Raw genomic sequence first — 19,262 nt, forward strand, 5'->3', positions numbered from 1 at the left:
GTTAAGAAACAGGTTGTGCCACTGCAATGGCTGAAGAAACAGCATTGCACTGCATTTTGCAGGTAGATTTTTCCTCCGGTATACGGCAAGAATAAAATAACTTCTCCCTGTTGGGTTTGCAGTCAAGTTCAGATCCCATCCATGAAAATGAGATGGCTCCTCTCTCAGTCTCTCATACAAGCATACACGCATATGCAGGAGACATCGGACTGCAAAGGGCATTTGGTAGCCTGGTAGAGATTAATCAAAACCAATCAATCACTGGTCTCTGGATTGAGAGGAAAGCACCAATCAAGAGAGAAGAGGCCAGCTACGTGGCTCTTGAGGGAGGGGCCAGGGAATAGGAAAAACTGACCAAAATCCAATTGTTCCAAGAGGCAGTGGGAAGGTTGAGTGCGCAAGTGCCGTGACAAACCCTGGAGATGGGAGTCATGGAGGTCTGGGAAGCCGGGCGACAGATCCAAAGTGTTCATAACGAGTCAGCCAAATTCTGAACACAAAAACCTCACTGAAGCAGGCTGAAAGGCTCATATTGATTTCAGCGAGGTTTGCCTCGTGCCCTGTATACTTGCGGTGCCCGAGAAATTACATCGTGACACACTCTAACAGAGACAGACCCCAACTGTTTCACCCATGCTCCCTGGAATTGGAGTACACGCACACATGAGAGTCCCCAATCTTGATATGGGACTGCAAGGGTGAAGCACTATGCTGTAGAACCACTGCATCAGTTTAACTGCTGCAGAAGGACTGCAAAAGCACACATGCACCAATGAGGCAGCCTGCCAGATTTAGGCCACATTCACCCTGCACATTTAAAGCACTATGGGACCTTGATGTTTTGGAAGATTCTCTCTCTCTCTCTCTCTTTTAATTACGATTCTGTATTTGATGTGCAAGACTAATGCTGCAGGAAAAGAGACTTACGGTGGTACCTCAGGTTAAGGACCATATTTTTCGCCCTATAGGACGCACCGGCCCATAGGACACACCTCGTTTTTCGGGGGGGAAATGAATAAAAAAAAATTATTCCCCCCCCAGCCCCCAGAACAAGCCTTGCGAGCCCGACGGCAACTTCCGCCGGGCTCGCAAGGCTTGCGGACATCTGCGTGAAGCACGGGGCGCCCTCTGGAGGGCGCCCCGTGCTTCGGGCTGCAGGCTGCTGCCTGCAAGCCTTGCGCGCCCACGGGAACTCCCGCCGGGCGCACAAGGCTTGCAGATAGCTTCCTGAAGCCTGGAGAGCGAGAGGGGTCGGTGCGCACCGACGCCTCTCGCTCTCCAGGCTTCAGCGAAAGCCTGCATTCACCCCATAGGACGCACACACATTTCCCCTTCATTTTTGGAGGGGGAAAATGCGTCCTATAGGGTGAAAAATACGGTACTTAATTTGTTCCAGAGGTCTGTTCTTAACCTGAAACTGTTCTTAACCTGAAGCACCACTTTAGCTAATGGGGCCTCCTGCTGCTGCCGTGCCGCCGGAGCACGATTTCTGTTCTCATCCTCAAGCATAGTTCTTAACCCGAGGTAATATTTCTGGGTTAGCGGAGTCTGTAACCTGAAGCGTATGTAACCTGAAGCATATGTAACCCGAGGTACCACTGTATATAAACCCTTTACCCGATGGGGGGTAAAAGTAACTTTGGGATTCAGGAGAAGAATGGTGCAAGAGAGATGGGCTTGTCTTCCACTTCAAACTGCAGCTATAAAAAAAAATCCCATAAAAGAACCATGGCACAACTTGTGAAATGTACTGCCATCACAAAGGTCCCCGCTGCCCATTAAACCGCCTGCCAACTCTATGGCTTCCTTTTCCCCACACTGACTTGAAAAAAATAAAATAATGGGTGGTTTTGCATTTTCCTTTAAAACAAACTCTATTCTTTCCTGATATTTTTCTTTTCTTTAGTACAGGTATATATCGGTCAGATGCCAGTAACCAGCATGTTCAACATCTCCAGCAGTAAGTAAACACCCAGCCGCCATAATTCCATTCTCTTAATGTTTTCATATTGCATTATTTCATCAATGGTTTGTCTCTGCTTTTTCACTTCCTTCTTACCCTTGCCCCACTCCTTTGCAAATGCGCACAGTTTCACCGAAGTGCTCAGTTTGCCTTGCCCTCTTAGCAAATGCTCTTTTTTCATTTATGGAGTACTATTCCTAACATTCTTAACAAGTTAAATCTTTCAGAAACATAAAGAACTTGTGCATCTTCTCTATGCCCCTTTACTACCTAATATTATCCTTCTAGAAGCACATGAAAAAGGAAGGCGTTCCTGGGGTCTGTACGGCATTACCTACAGGGATACTATGAATAAGATGATTATATTCCTCTCCCAAACCCTCTTCCTCAGTCACCTCCAGAAATAAGCAGAACTTCCTGATCAGTGTGTGTAGTTTCTAAAAAGGGATTCTTCTCCCCCCCTCAGTTTACCACTGATAAACTCTCTCTATACCCGAATAATGTTCACAGTGTTGACCCCGCAACAAGCAATTTCCTATGCAATCGGGGAAAACGTGTGTTGCAATATAGGGATGAGTGAATGTGTCAATTTTCTCTCAGCTTCTCATTTTTCCACCTTTATGTTCAGTTCCCCACATTTCCAAATCAGTTTGTAGATTTCTTTTTCTATCAAAGCCCTCGTGAAAATTCATCAGCATGTTAGTGCAAATTTCTGCATGCAATTTTGCCTGATATACACAACGTTGCAAAGCAATTTCCCCCCAAAACAAATCATCTCTGCATCTTGTCTTTCACTGGTACATGTACATGCACATGCACACTTTACCCAATTTATATGCATGTTTGTACACATTACTTTGCTGGCAGTTTGCGCAGCAAAATTCAGAGAAGTGCGAATTTTGAAGGATGGCTGTTCCGGCTCTCATATTGTTTCATGAACAAATTTGCCTTTAAATGTGAACAGCCTTGAAGTTCTCCCTCACCCCTATCATTATCCACACATTGCTATAAAAATGAGTGAAACAGAGGAGTTTGCAGCAAATGCCACAGGAAGAGTGCACCCAGTGCTATTTTGCCCACCAAGTGTCTTCATTCAAGCGCTCAAAGGTTTAGAAAAATCCGAGAGCTGTGCCGCAGAGAAATAAGTAGCGGGGGTTTGAGAGGAGCCCCACAAATCTAATAACTGTGGGTTTTGGCAAATGGTGGGGTAGGACTTTAGTCCCTTGTCCTTTTGCACTGAGTCTCACCCTGCAGGAAGGCATCATCACCAATGAATTCTTGATGATATTCTGATGCCTACCTGAGCCTTGGCATAGCGACAACTCATTATCCTACCTGTGCAGAAGGGGGCCCAGAACAGCAGTGAGGTTTGAATGGAAAATGAAGGATGCTTGCCCCCTGAAAATCTGACTTATGACCAGCTTCCATTATAAGTTGTTTTTTTGTCCTCCCCGTGTAAAGAACGATGCTTAAACCCCAACACATACGCACCCAACCCCTCCAAACCGTTTTCTCTCATCACTCACCGGCTTCAGCTTGAGTTTCAGACTCATTTCTCTCTCTGTGTTGGAAGTAAGTGCTGCCTGTGTGAGCCGGGGAGCGAGACTCGGGGAGGGGAGAGGGGAGTGGTGCAGTGCTCCCTAGCCTAGACACTGGGTTGCTTACATCACTCCCCAGAATGTCGGAAAAGAGCTGTGATCACACTCAGAAAGACACTACACAGGCACACACGCTTCCTGACTTGCATGCATGTGGTAAGCAGGGGTTAGTTAGTAATACTTTTGGAAACTCTTCAAATACCATGACCCTCTCTCCTGTTTTCCACCACAAATAAATAAATAAATAAATAAATAAATAAATAAATAAATAAATAATACTTGTACCCCGCCCATCTGGCCAGGCCTCCCTAGCCACTCTGGGCAGCTCCCAACAGATTATTAAAAACATGATAAAGCATCAAACATAAAAAACTTCCCTAAACAGGGCTGCCTTCAGATGTCTTCTAAAAGTCAGATAGTTGTTTATTTCCTTGACATCTGATGGGAGGGCGTTCCACAGGGCGGGCGCCACTACCGAAAAGGTCCTCTGCCTGGTTCCCTGTAACCTTACTTCTAGCAGTGAGGGAACCACCAGAAGGCCCTCAGAGAGGGACTTCAGTGTCTGGGCTGAACAATTGGGGTGGAGACGCTCCTTCAGGTATACAGGGCCGAGGCTGTTTAGGGCTTTAAAGGTCAGCACCAACACTCTGAATTGTGCTCAGAAACACACTGGGAGCCAATGAAGGTCTTTCAACCGGTGTTATATGGTCTCAGAGGCCACTCCCAGACATACATTTACCCTAGATCCCAACTTTCAGTGCAAGGCTGGATCTGGTGTGATCTTTTTCCTCTTAAGAGGTATGCACCTGGTGAAACGTGGCCAAGATGGAATGAAATACAAAACACACAGAACAAATGCCACACACATTTTGCAGGGAAGACCCATAGTTTGATCTACCAGCTGCCAACACCTCCTTGCAGAATCATCACAACGTTAAATGTGTTTTGCTCACGTGCTTTGGGAGGGCACAGCGAAAAGCCTCTTCAAATGGGGAACAAGTCAGGGCCACGTTTGAGGAAAGTGCTACCAATGCTACTCCTGTCTACACTCTTCAGCTCCATTTCAGGATGAACCCCAAACCTTCGTATTTTCTGTCAGTTACAATTGCAGACATTCTCAAACCTATCTCCACAACCGAGAAGCCTAGAATCCACCAGCATGAGCAGAATTTGGCCTTTGGCATGCCAGCAGGAAAGTGTATCAGAAGCATAATTCTATAACATGGTGTCTGATGCACCCAGCTGACTCATCATGGGTTGAGCAGCAACATCCTATGATTGTGTTAACAGGCTCTTTCCTCCCACGCCCTTTAAAAAATAAAGACTGAGACACTGGTGAAATGGTGAGGACCCTACAGGGTTTCTATTCTTTCCTGTTTCTTTCATAAAAAGGTAAAGGCAAAGGTACCCCTGACCATTAGGTCCAGTAGCGGATGACTCTGGGGCTGCACCGTTCATCTCGCTTTATTGGCCGAGGGAGCCGGCGTACAGCTTCCAGGTCATGTGGCCAGCATGACTAAGCCGCTTGTGGCAAACCAGAGCAGCGCACGGAAACGCCATTTACCTTCCCGCCGGAGCGGTCCCTATTTATCTACTTGCACTTTGACTTGCTTTCGAACTGCTAGGTGGGCAGGAGCTGGGACCGAGCAACGGGAGCTCACACTGTCACAGGGATTCGAACCGCCGACCTACTGATCGGCAAGTCCTAGTGGTTTAGACCACAGCGCCACCCGCGTTCCTGTTTCTTTCATAGAATCGCATAACTGTATTGTTGGAAGGTACCTCTGAGAGCCATCTAGTCCAAACCACTGCAATGCAGGAATCTCAACTAATTCGTCCATGACAGGTGGCCATCCAACCTCTTAAAAAACGCCAATGGATAGTCCACCACGTTCCAAGGGAGTCCATTCCACTGTCAAACAGCTCTCTATGCTCCTTGCTAATCAGCAGATGTGGGTGGTGGGTGGTGCTGTGGGTTAAACCACAGAGCCTAGGACTTGCCGATCAGAAGGTCGGTGGTTCAAATCCCCATGATGGGGTGAGCTCCCATTGCTCAGTCCCTGCTCCTGCCAACCTAGCAGTTTGAAAGCACGTCAAAGTGCAAGTAGATAAATAGGTACCGCTCCAGCAGGAAGGTAACAGGTGTTTCCGTGCGCTGCTCTGGTTCGCCAGAAGTGGCTTAGAAGAAGAAGAAGAAGAGTTTGGATTTGATATCCCGCCTTTCACTCCCCTTCAGGAGTCTCAAAGCGGCTAACAATCTCCTTTCCCTTCCTCCCCCACAACAAACACTCTGTGAGGTGAGTGGGGCTGAGAGACTTCAAAGAAGTGTGACTGGCCCAAGGTCACCCAGCAGCTGCATGTGGAGGAGCGGAGACGCGAACCCGGTTCCCCAGGTTACGAGACTACCACTCTTAACCACTACACCACACTGGCTCTCAGTTAGTCACACTGGCCACATGACCCGGAAGCTGTACGCCGGCTCCCTCAGCCAATAAAGCGAGATGAGTGCCGCAACCCCAGAGTTGGTCATGACTGGACCTAATGGTCAGGGGTGCCTTTACCTTTACCTTAATCAGCAGACTGGCGAGCTACGTACTGTGATATCATAGCAACCCTCACAGCTTTGAGATAAGCTGTCTAGCGAAACTGCCTGTATGCTTATTAGCCCACAAATCCTGGGGATATGAGTGATCTCTAAGACTCTCCATATGAACTGAATATTAGTTTATGTGACCCACACGCTATCAAGATCCCGTGCCTTTACCTAAGGATCTTGGGGCATCTTCCTAGAACCTTTTTCGCCTGCAGAACTAATGGCTGATGTTTACTGGCATGATGATGACTGTGGCAGATCCACGACAGCGGAGCGTTCATAGACTCTGCCCTTTCTGTCCAGCCTTCAGCAATGTCCTGTCAGCTCTAATCCTGTCACCTCCAGCCAGCTAATGACCCAGTATTGACAAGTTGGTGTCGCTACTGATCAGGCATCAATCCTGTTGCCTAGCAGCAGCTCCTGTGCTGCAACTGTTCCTGTCCTCCCTGCTCCCTGGCACCAACCCATACGAAGTCTAAGTCAATGCACTGAGAAAGCACCATGCCCTAGAGGTTGCTTTAAAGAGTTTAGGGGGAGCTATGTGCCCAGCAAAGCTTAAGACCAACCTCATGAGGTCAAATGGGTGAGAAGTCCACTAGGCTGCCATTGCTATTAAAAGTGTAAGATATGCCCTCCTGGACCAAAGCAAAACTTAGTTTAGTCCTCTTTCCTACAGTAGCTGGCCGAGTGCCTCCAGGAAGAGCCAAAGCAGGTTAGTACGAAGTTGGCCCTGCCCATGTTTTTTGTATGTAGCATCTAGTACTCAGGGATACACCGCCCCTGAACATGGGAGTTTCTCTTGAGCAACTACAGCACTAGAAAGATCCATGACTTTGTTTAATCCGGGGTGGGTGAGGAAACCTTTGACCCTCCAGATGTTCTAGTTACAGGTAGGTAGCTGTGTTGGTCTGCTGTAGTCGAAACAAAATAAAAAAGTTCCTTCCAGTAGCACCTTGGAGACCAACTAAGTTTGTTCTTGGTATGAGCTTTCGTGTGCATGCACACTTCTTCAGACACACCGAAACAGAAGTCACCAGACCCTTATATATAGCGAGAGGGTGGGGAGGGGTATTACTCAGAAGGGTGGTGGGAATGGGTGATTGGCTGATAGGTGTGGTAAACCTGTTGACGACTGTTAACGACTGCAATTGGTCTTACAGGAAAAATCAAGGGGTGAGAGGGCTAAAAATAGCTTTATATAATGAGATAAGAATCCAGTGTCTCTATTCAGGCCAGGTCTCTCCATGGTTTTAAGTTTGGTAATAAGTTGCAATTCAGCAACTTCTCTTTCCAGTCTATTTCTGAAATTCTTTGGTAATAAGACAGCTACTTTGAGATCTTGTATAGAATGTCCTGGGAGATTGAAGTGCTCTCCTACTGGTTTCTCTGTCTTCATTCCTCCAGATGTTGTTGGAGTACAAATGCCACCAACCCTGACCATGTATGGTGGAGCTGATGGGAGTTGTAATCCAACAAAGCCTGGAGGGTCACCCACCCCTGGATTAAACAAAGTTATGGATCTTTCTACTGCTGTCTAATCAATAATAAATAATAATAATAATAATAATAGTAATAATAAATGCACCCAATACCATCTAAGCTTATGGCCCTCGTGTGCTCTCACATTTCCCTCCTATGTTCCTGTACATCCAAGTAGGCGATAATCCAGATGTTTAAAGACTAGGTTAATAGCTGAAGTGGTTAAGGATACATCTTCTCCATTCTTCCTTGTTTCATTTCACTTTGTATCATTTTGGCCTACTTGTTGTCCTGGCATCAATTCACCTTTGGCTCCCGCACTCTAAACCTGGTGGTTGGAACGTTGAGGGATCCACATACCTGAGTGACCTTTTCGGTGACGTTCTGCGTGCGCTCTGTCACCTTGTGGGGTGCAATGATTTCAATCTCTGTAGTAGAGCCTGAGCGATGTTTCTCTAGGTTGAACTCCACAAAGTTGAGGGTGAACTGGGGGATCTGGCTGATTGTCCTGTATCTCATAAGGTCGGAGTCTGACGTGGAATTCTGGTTGGGCTTGACATGGGACGCCTCTGAAGGGGAAACAGGGAGGAAGGGAATTAAAATTTCATCGCCAGCTGGTCAATAAAATTCACAACTGATGGCATCAGTGCCTAGGACTCCACATATGCAGGAAGTCAGAACAGCTCACTTTCTACTGCCAAGCAGATAGGAGAACAAGATCATGAGATCATTCTCACCCCCCAACATATGTGACACTGTGGTTTTGCTTTGGTGGTATTTACCAGAAATATAATGTTTTGAGATAAGGGACCTATATTCTATTCTGTGAGGTGGTGATACTTTGAATTAGGCAAGCAGCACTGTGAAACGAGCGACAATATAGCAAAATTCAACTCTGGTCAAGGACGGTAGGATGTCTAGTCAAACATCCAGAGGGTCACATTGGCCCCATCCCTGTTGTAAAGTCCTCCCTATCTAGTTTAGTATAAATAGATGGTAGTGGGCATCTTGCTCAAATCCCTAACAGATACAAGAAGAGTTGAAAATATGTTACACAACTGAGTAGGGTCATAAAATACATAATTTTGTGGAATCAGCCCAGGAGCAGATATTCTTCAAACTTCTGTCCCTTTCCGCTCCCTCCCAGTTTAATGCTGCCTGCTGTACTGTTAATGTCAAGGGGCTGGTCACTTCTGTGGGTTAAACCACAGAGACTAGGACTTGCCGATCAGAAGGTCAGTGGTTCGAATGCCCACAGCGGGGTGAGCTCCCGTTGCTCGGTCCCTGCTCCTGCCAACCTAGCAGTTCAAAAGCACGTCAAAGTGCAAGTAGATAAATAGTGGGAAGGTAAACGGCGTTTCCGTGTGCTGCTCTGGTTCGCCAGAAGCGGCTTAGTCATGTTGGCCACATGACCTGGAAGCTGTACGCCGGCTCCCTCGGCCAATAAAGCGAGATGAGCGCAGCAACCCCAGAGTCATCCGCAACTGGACCTAATGGTCAGGGGTCCCTTTACCTTACTGTACTGTTAATGTCAAGGGGCTGGTCACTTCCCCTTCTAAATTAAATAATTCTGGCTTCCCCACAAGCTGGAGAATATTATGGTGCCAGCTATAATCACAGAGGTTATTTGGTCCATCGCTTTTGGCAACGGCGGGGTGGCTGCTCATTGAGTATTTTTATGAATATTAAAAAGAGAGACCTGTGAGGTGCCAGATTAAAAATAAGGGCCTATCCAAGATGTAGGTCTGGCCTGGCTAATTTGCAGTGTCTTGGAATCATGAGTTGTGCTATGGCATCTATTTAACATTTCTTGGCTGTTGTTTAGGCTCTCCAACCAAGTAAATGTTTGGGGGCATGGAGCACAATTGGAAGAGAGCCAGAAGCTGTTTCCCATTTGCTCCTGCCCTCCCACAGGAATGAACGTGCCTTTCCCCTCTCCATTTCTCGTCTCCTTCTGTATGTAGGGCACAGGGAGAAGGGGCAGGGAACTGAACTCCAGTTTGCTTCAGAACTCCCAACATTCAATTGAGAGATCTACCATACAATGAACTGGACCCTTGATACGCAAGAACTTCTTTTAGTGGGTTTGCTTCCCTACAAAAAAGGGCTTTCTAAAAGCCAAGGAAGAAATGTTTAGACATTGTCATGTGTGCAGATAACAATGCTGTTGTCAGCTTACTAAATTGGGGAGCCCCATGCCTAGCCGCCTTCTGCAAGGATTATCAGGCCCCAAAAGTGAACACAAAGCCATTTCCGACCTGGGAGGAGAGGGGGTTGCGGGCTAATCCCTCCCACACGCGCGCGGGGGCCGGCCTTTGCCCCCGTGTGAACAGGGAATCCCCGGGCGTGTCTCCGACCCGGCCCGCCAATCAGCGGGTCGGGGAGGTGGGGCATAGCCTATTTAAGCCCAGGCACGCCCGGGGACCGCCCTCTTTTCCCCTTGCCAGCTGTGAGGTTTTCCCATCCCGCCCACCCTGAGGTTAGGCTCCCTGAGGCGAGGCTAGCGATGACCTTGCTATGGACTTCGGTTGGTCGCCGCAAGGGGCCTGGTAGGAATTTTTCCAACTTGGCGCATTTCGAGCCTTTTGGTTTTTTCGCCTACCTCGTAGCAAATGTCACAACTTCCCGGTATTGGCGGTTAGGCATTGGCAGGGGTTAATTGTTATGCAAATGAATGGGGGGGAAGGAATGAAAGGGGTAGTCCGGTAGAGGACTCCGGGGGGCGTGGCCTTGTCCGAAACCTAGGGAGGTAAGGGCCTCCGGCACGCCCCCGAGCGGTGACACCCGTGGGATCCTAGTTGGCGTACTTCAACAGGACTCCCACGGCTTGTGGACAACCCTTCCCGGTTCCCATGCCGGGTAGTCGATAGGAGCCAATGCCTAAAGCCAATACCTTTCAATTCTGTAATCAATAAAGTTGTGGCCTTTTATGCCCATTAACCTTAAATAATGTGTCCAGTGTCTTCATTTCACATGGGGGAGGGGACTTGCCACGCAATCAACAACAGCCCAATGGCACATAGTAGTCAGAATGAGTACTGGGCATGCATGCTTTCCCCCTACCTGAGTTTGCCCTCCTTTCCCTGAATTTTCTCTGGAACTCAGACCTTGCAGCTTCCAAACTCTCCAAGGAGGAGACCTGGCGGAGGCTATGGAAGCTGCCCCCAAGATGGAACCGGCCCAAACCCCTGGCAGGGCGCGACCCTCGGAGCCCTAGAGAAGGCAGCTCTTGCGCTGGGGCGGAGTGTCGCACTTCAGTGTCAGATGCCGTCTCCAGACTCGATCTCCTCTCCTTCCCCAGCAGTGTTTCGGTCTCAGATTGGACACAGTTCTCCACAGTCTTCAACTCCCTCAGCTTTAAGGAGTCCCCTCCAGGCTTTAAGACAGCCAGGAAGAAAGCGTTTCATTAAGAGGAGCTCTTGAATGTTTAAAAGCAACAGAAGAGGGGAGGAACAAAGGAAGGAGAAAGGAATGGGAGGTCCTGGGCAATGGGCTGGTCTCCACATTGGAGTATCTTCTCAGCGCAAGCCATTCCACTGCCTGGTTGCAAATATTTGGATGGGTGACTGACTGCCTGGGAGCCTCAAGCATGGCCATGCCTTTGGTTCCATGATGGAAGAAAGGCAGGATAGGAACGCAAGGCAATATATACATAAATATGCATCTTTCCATGTGATACTGGTGCTTCACATTTACACATACTCAAAGCATTTCACAGGCATTATCTCAGTAATCTCCTCCCAACTGCTCTCTAGGTAGGTCAGTACTATCATCCCCATATTACAGATAGGGACAATAAGACTGTGAGACCAGTGCCTTACCTAAAGCCTGCCTAATGATTTAGTGTCAGAGGTGATTTGAACCAGGATCATCTTGGTTTTTTAGCTCAAGGCTCATCCACACTTTCGCTTGACCCACATTTTGACCATATCATGTACTGAGTAATTCCTCCTAATCCAATGTCTTTTTTGTTGTTGTTCCACCACTGCCGCCTGGGAAAATCTGATATTACCTGATGAATTGAAGCTTGATTAAATAAAATCTGTCTTTGGATTTTTCTGTACATTTGATAAGATCTGAGTCAGTGGGTAAGATCATCTGTCCTCAAGGCACAGCCACGAAACAACAAGAAAAGGTCTCGGACCCAGGGAGAATTAATCGCAAAACAATACTCTCATCATCAGTACACTGCATGCCACCATTACTTTAAAGGAACAATACATCTCTAGTTCTTATTCACTTTTTTCACTAATGGTGAATTTATATAACCAGGTCCCCCCAGCCCACTGAGAAAATGTCAGTAAAAGTCAAAATCCCCTGCAATTCTCCTACAGTTACCTGTTCTTTAAGACATATTCCCATAGGTGAAATCACGATATGACCACAGGGAATGCAATCATTGAAACTAGCACAGCATTTTCTATGGCTAAATTTCAGTTTTATCCTGGCAACCTGCAAGTATTTCAAGAAGATGGCTTTTTTATGTCCATGGTGTCTGCCTGTACGTGGCCACATTTCTCTGTAAACACTAGCCATATGCAGTCTCTCCGAGAGAGTTAAAAAAAGGGGGGGGGCTGAAATAAGGGTGAAAAAAGGTGTCTCCCTCCTACTAAAATGCTGTTCATTTATAAGATCACTACTACCAGGGCCTGGCATCTTTACACTGCTTATGGTGCCTTCGTTACCGTAAAGAAAGCAGCTCTCTAGCAGTTGCTGCTAACGTACAGGTGGTGTGATTAATATTGGCTGGTTGAAAGGAATGCTACAGAGGGCATCAATTCATTATCATTATAGGGAGCGGGGGGAAGAAAATGTGTGCTTGCTCCTAATGAATGTGTTTGCAGCTAGGACAGATTCTTTAGGAAGTAAAAGCCAATAGCCTCCCCTACTAATTCTGAGTCAGTAAAGAAGATGAGTCAGGTGGGAGAAAGACCTGCCTCACGGAGGGTTCAGTTCTGGGGCTTATGCAAAAGCCTGTGCCTTGACATGAGCCAAGGGATTTGCTTTAAATAAATTAGGACATCTGGGTTTTCCCCCCTCCCCGGCTGCAATATCTATGCAAGAGTATCCACACCCCCACCCCAAGATCTTTGGGGTGGGGGTGTATGCGGTGGACAGACAGAAAGCACCAAGATCTCCAGACAACGGAAGCACCACCTGTGCCAAAACAGTTATGCATCAACAAGACATGTTGCAACTTTCCCTATCATGTTGTCCTGGTAGCAGAATGGAGCCTTTCCAGAGGGAACCCATTTATCTGGAGATGCAGTCGTTTGCAGCAGGAACACGGCAATATATGGGGGCAGTCATAGTGGTAGCAATCTGCTCATAACTCGGGTAGAGTCCTCAATCAGGTTTCCGGGCACCGTGGACAATTTTAACGCAGTGACCATGCAGAAAACGATAATCTGCTTCCACTCATACACACCCTCCCTTGGAATATCACAGGAGGAATTTGTGGGATATTAGAAGCCAAACCTAACAAATGCATCTTCTTACTAGTTAGCATGAGAAGGGGATTCGTCCACAGAGCTGCGCTGCCAATAGGCAGATACCGAAACCATAGAAATACAATTGGTAGAGAGGGCTCTGTGTGATGTCATTTCCCCTCCGCTCCTGGAGAGGAAGGAGCATGTAGTATTTACCTGCTTCTTCCTCCCTCCCTCCTTTTCATTTGGCCAGCGTTGGGTGCAGACATACCTCTGCTTGCTCCAGCTTTTGGCACATGCCCAAACTAGTAATACAGTAAATATAAGTATTTTGCCAGCATCGTTTTTACTGCTACTGTTGCTGTGAACTAATGCGTCTTATTTTTAAACATTACAAGTTGTTGCCTGATTCTTTGCAAAGCAGGGTAGGGAAGAGAAGCCAGCTTACTTCATAGATGGTTGCTCAAAACAGCCCTATTTCCATGCTTTTAATTTTTGCTGCCAAAGGTGAGATTGTTAAACTGTATTCAACCCACACACATGGGCACTTGGAGGGATAAACTGCAACTGATATATCCTCTTCCTACCGTCACTGGGCTCTCCCTGTCCCTTTTCCTGGTCCTGAAAAGATGTGTAAACTCAGATCATTCCTCCACATTAGAATTGCTGTTCTCCAGAGAAGTACTGCCACTGTTCATTCCATACACAAATTTCATATATTTGTTTTTAAGTTCAGTGCATAGCTGTCAACTTTCAGATTTGAAAATAAGGGATCAGCAGCCTCACCTGTCCTGGGGACAGTCTAAGGGATATCTAACAATCCGGGATAGGCGCGGGAAGCAGCGGGAAACGGCACTGGAATAAGGGAATTTCCCACAAAAAAAAGAGAAGGTTGACAGCTATGGTTCAGTGGGGCTGTCAGGGCAGGGCTTGGGGCCAGAGATCTAGGGTCACACTCTGCAGAAGGATCAGAAAGGTTCCCCCAAACAGAGCAGGGCACGCTGAACATTACCACCTAAAGAGGGGTTCCTGATGCAAGACCATTAAAATCTAAAATTACCTAACTGCACTGCTGCTGCTGAAGTTAAATGATTACCTGCAACCATCTCTTTAACCAAATAATATAGCTATCCAAATTACATCATCACATAAGCAAGCCAATGAGGTGGAGTGGTTATCACAGTGTCAGACCAGGGCAACCTGGGTTCAGATCCCCACTCAGCCATGATGTTCCCTAGGAGACATTGGGCCTAATCGAGCTCACAGGGTTGTTGTAAATATAAAATGGGGGGTGGCAAAGAACCATGTATGCCACCCTCATCCCATTGGAGGGTGGGCTGGATAAAATGAATTGAAATAAGTCTGTTTGCACGAACGGACACCTTGCTGGGTTTATGAAAATACTGATACCAAGCACTTTTATTGATATTTTCAATAAAAAACAAACAAACCCAGCAACAACATCCTAACCTCCCTGTTTCTCCAATACTGTTCTCTACTACCCCAGGTAAGGTGAAAAGCCTGCTAGCTCCCTACTTCCCATGGAATTCTCCTTTCCTAATTCTGTGGAGTGGTTGAATTAAGTAGACTGGATGGGAAGTTTCTGGTTTTGTTAGTTTCAAGCCTAAGGAACCTTTTAAAAAGACAAGAAAAGATATTATGCACTAAAAATAATTTTAAAACAGGTAGTTGAGGGAATTGACACCAGCCAATACGTTCCTGCGCCAGTCACATCAAACCTACACAAATCTATCACAGCAATGCTGGTAACAGTACTGGGGACTAGTTTTGGTGGTGACTTAGCATGACCTGAATCTATAAGAAAACCTGCCAAATTTGTTTGACCCCCATACCGTAGCAAGCCAAAAGGAAAGAAGAAGGAGGAAGAAGAAGACATGTACTATTAGCACTGGACAGGGGTAGAGAATATGTGGCCCTCTAGGTGCTGTTGGACTCCAACTCCCATAAGCCTTAGCCAGCATGGCCAATGGTCAGGAATGATGGGAGCTGCAGTCCAGCAGGATTTGCAAGGCCACAGGCTCACCATCCCTGACATGGGATCTTCGCAGCTCAGTATAATGTCATGCAATCTGCCAGCCTGTCCCTTGGTGTGTTGTTTCTAAGACCATGTGCTTTTGTTTTCAACATGCCTTGAGCATTTAATGGCAGGGAGTAGCCTTCTACCCATGTCTAGAACCCTGGAGATGCAGAGATAGGGACTTCTACATACCTATGGGAAATCTACATCCTAGATACCTTCAGAGCATAGTATTCCAAATAGCCAAAGCTAACGTCTCAAGCAACGCCAGAGCTGCCCAGTTACTCTCTAGAAAATGCAGTGATCCTCTGCGTTTCTTTATCCTGGTTAAAAAACAAAACCTGAAACCATTGGCAGTGCAGCTGAAACCTCCCGTCTTTCAGCCGGGAGGATCAGAAGAACAGCACTCTCTCAACAAGCAACTGATGACGAGTTAAAAAGAGGCTTGCTTCTTTCTCTAGCAACTATTCTAGGCACAATTGTTCTCACTTCGAATGCACCATTAATTTTTAATTAATTAATATTTTTACTCAGAGTGCAGGGAAGAGTAACAAGACGCCACATGAGCCTCATCGCTGCCATGCAGACGTTTGCCATAGGTTCGCCAGCATTTGGATTCTAGTTCTTTTTTGTGCGTGCCTAAATGTGATTATAATAAGTTACCTGGGTAAAAGGGATGCAGTTTCATCACCACAACTCCTTTCTAATCAACCAGCACAATTGGTCCACCCCACTCCGTTTACACAATTCTCTTTGTCTTTTAAGATTCTGTGACTGCTGCGCTTTGTCTTATATCCTCAGGAAATCTATGATTCAGATTGCCCTTGTTTTTTCTTTTTCCTAAACAGAGATAACAGCAGCCAGCAGGGAGTCTGAATTAGATCAAGATCACAGTGCTAAGGGAGGTTCTCCTCCCTCCCTCCTCTAAATCCTCTCCCCTCACAGACCATTTTCTCAATTAAAATCACACACACATGCCAAAGCTGTTATTTTACCCCATGGAGCAAGCAGCAGCAGCAGGTCTGTGTGTGTGTGTGTTAACTGTGAAAATGGCACAGAGAGGAGGAGAAAGCCTCTTCCCACAGTTCCATGTTCCAAATTCCCACCCACTATTTCATTCATATATATATATATATATATATATATATATATATATATATATATAGCAGCAGAACCCGATCACAGATCTAGGGCGGCCAGATACAAAAGTGATTCCTGCATTGCATGGGGTTAGACTAGGTGGGCTCCCTTCCAGCTCTACATTTCTATGATTCTATGAAAATGGGTCTGGGCTCCTGGTTCTTTAATAGTTGTGCAGACTAGGGTATTTTGGCAGGTGCAGATGGACAATCCCTTCCTCTGCAGGGAAATAAAAGGTTCAAGAGTCCATCCTGCCCCATGCCTTTTTGCATATCTCCCCCCCCTTTCCAATCTACAACGGCTCTGGCGACATTCTTGGCAGTAGCCTCTGCCCTCTAATGGCCTGATTTAGAATGGCTTAAATTAAAAGCGTATCAACCTCAATGCCTGCACTTGCTTAGGCTCAAACCAGACATCTTTAGCATTATGAATTCCAAACACATCTGGTTGTTGGAAAGCATTAAATACTAGGTCGCTCTTGAGAAGGGGAGGTCTAACTCTTCCCTACAGCCTCCAAGCGTCCCGATTTTCCAGGGACAGTCCCAGATTTACAGAAGCTTTCCTGCTTTCTAACTTGATCCCGGAATGTCCCGCTTTTCTTTAGGACGTCCCTGTTTTCATTGGAGAAATGTTGGGGGGTATGGAGTTATGTGACCCTTGAGGAGATAGGTAATTACCGTATTTTTTGCTCTATAAGACTCACTTTTCCCCTCCTGAAAAGTACGGGGAAATGTGTGTGCGTCTTATGGAGCGAATGCAGGCTGCACAGCTATCCCAGAAGCCAGAACAGCAAGAGGGATTGCTGCTTTTACTGCACAGCGATCCCTCTTGCTGTTCTGGCTTCTGAGATTCAGAATATTTTTTTTCTTGTTTTCCTCCTCCAAAAACTAGGTGCGTCTTGTGGTCTGGTGCGTCTTATAGAGCGAAAAATATGGCATCTCCTTTAGAAGACATCTGAAGGCAGCCCTGTATGGGGATTTTTTTAATGTATAATTTTTTTTAAAAAATGTTTTTATATCTGTTGGAAGCCACCGCACCCAGCTGGGGCATCCCAGTCAGATGGGCAGTGTATAAATAAAATAATAATAATAATAATAATAATAATAATAATAATAATAATACATTCCTATTTTCATCGGAGAAATGTTGGAGGGTGTGTTTTCCCTCCTCAACTGCAGCCACAATGAAAACTGCGCTGCCACAAGGCAAGGAGCCTTAGGGGAGAAGCTCCTACAGATTCCCTTGGCGCAGGAACAGCAAGAGCATGCCCAAAAGACTGGGAGCTTCAGGGATCACAACATGCCTCAGCTTCCACAGGCCAGAGACTGAGGGCTCATCCATGCGTCCCCCTGGTTCTGCTGCATTCCCCCGGGGAAAACCGCTCCTCAGAGATCAGTCAGAGCAAATGGCAATTCGAGTTCTCTGCGGACTGCCTTTCGTATTGATTTATCGCCAAAGAGCGGGTTTTCGCTGGGAAAGGAGCAGAGCAAGGGGGAAACTGCTCAGATCTGTAATTTCTAGGCATGAGACAAGCAGTAGTGTGGATGAGTCCTGAGAGTGCTTCTACGCTAGATACCTAGTGTGGAATTGCCACCAGCCAATCATTGTCTTCTTCCAGCTTTTCTCAGATGCCCAAAACGCCAGCTTCCCCCCCAGAAGAATGAAAGAGCAGTGCAATCTCTGCAGGAAACCCACTGGGGAAATCTGGCACTATGATGTTTAAAAATTACTTTAGTGCTACTCTTCTGTCCTTTGGACTTGGGCAGGAACCTTATCAGGAAAGTGAACCTGCTCTTCACACATTCACTATAATCTTTGCGACAGGTGCCATTCGATAGCTCCATTTTTATATTTCCCAAACATTTAAAAAAATCAGCGCTCAGTTACTAATTTTTATTTGCAGATTTAAATTCTGGTGGGCGCTTGCTGAGTTTCAAATGGGCTTGCCCACAGCACCTATGCCATGCCCAGTGGTGTAGATGGAACATGTGTCAACAATGAAAAAGCACAATAGTCTCATAAGGGAGGACAGTCAACTGCAATTTTGCTTGAGGTTTGCCAGAGGAGAGCAATGAATGGGTAGCACTAGAAGCCACATGTCTGGATGCAGCCTAGTATGGTACAGGTGGTGTCATGCCCTTGTGGGATGTGCTGGACAGGATCGAATGTTTTCAAGCCTATCCTCCCGGGATTTTGACTGCGCATTGTCCTGGCCTAGCCGCAAGGAGACCTTGGCTCTTTTCCTAATTTGCAGACGGAAGGTGTAGCAGGAGAGCCGAGGAACAGGGGTGGGGGTGGGGTGGGGGGCTAACCAAATAGGTGGGCTTATCATTATCATACAAAGTCTACGGTGAATGATTACCTTTCCATAGTCAATGGCTACTCCATCAAACTCAGTGGCAGTCAGAGATTTCCGCCGCAGTGTGAGACGTTGTAGGGGCGGGAGACTAAACTTCAAGCTCGTATTTTGACCTTGTTAAGAAAAGAAAAAGAAAAAAAACACACACACACGAAACAAAAAGACACAAAAAAACCCCAAATGTAACCTATCTGCAACATGCAACAGGCAAGGCATGGGGGACTGGGGAAGGACACTCAGGTTCAAAGACTGAAAAGCACACCTACAGACATGCGCAGCTGGCGCAGTTGCATTGTGTTCTACCAGCTAGTTTTGCCCCTTCTGGCAAAAAGCTTAGAAAAGTATCGGAAGAAGCCACGGCGGTCCCAAGTCCCTCGGCAACAAGGCAAATTCTAGAGAGGAAGCAACGTTGTCCACTTAGAGACTTTTCCTTCCAAGCCACCACATAGACATCGTATTCCTTCGCTGGATTCTCAAGGCAATTGAATTCATAGACGTGCCAAGCTAAAGAGGCGTCCAGAATTGGCAGGTAAAAATACTTCCTGTGTAGCCCTTTCCCATGCTACACACCTAATGATAGAATATGCAGGACAGAATCTCTAGCTGCGGCTTAATTTTATCTGGTGCTTTGCTTGTACAAGGAGAATAGTGGCTTCATGTATG

General features: G+C 46.6%; 1 protein-coding gene across 2 annotated transcripts in view; it reads right to left on the reverse strand.

Annotated features, from left to right (window-relative positions):
* Positions 1–19,262, reverse strand: part of KCNH6 (potassium voltage-gated channel subfamily H member 6) — a 128,718-nt gene that overhangs the window by 38,056 nt on the left and 71,400 nt on the right. The window contains exons 4-6 of one of the 2 annotated variants that reach the window (XM_053363827.1): positions 18,603–18,712; positions 10,697–11,009; positions 7,994–8,202 (exon numbers count right to left, since the gene is read on the reverse strand). In XM_053363827.1, coding sequence (XP_053219802.1) covers positions 7,994–8,202; positions 10,697–11,009; positions 18,603–18,712 — 632 coding nt within the window. The remainder of the gene's footprint in view (positions 1–7,993; positions 8,203–10,696; positions 11,010–18,602; positions 18,713–19,262) is intronic. The other variant, XM_053363828.1, reaches the window with a different exon arrangement.

Source organism: Podarcis raffonei, chromosome 13 (genome assembly GCF_027172205.1).
Source record: "Podarcis raffonei isolate rPodRaf1 chromosome 13, rPodRaf1.pri, whole genome shotgun sequence".
NCBI classification, from domain to species: Eukaryota; Metazoa; Chordata; class Lepidosauria; order Squamata; family Lacertidae; genus Podarcis; species Podarcis raffonei.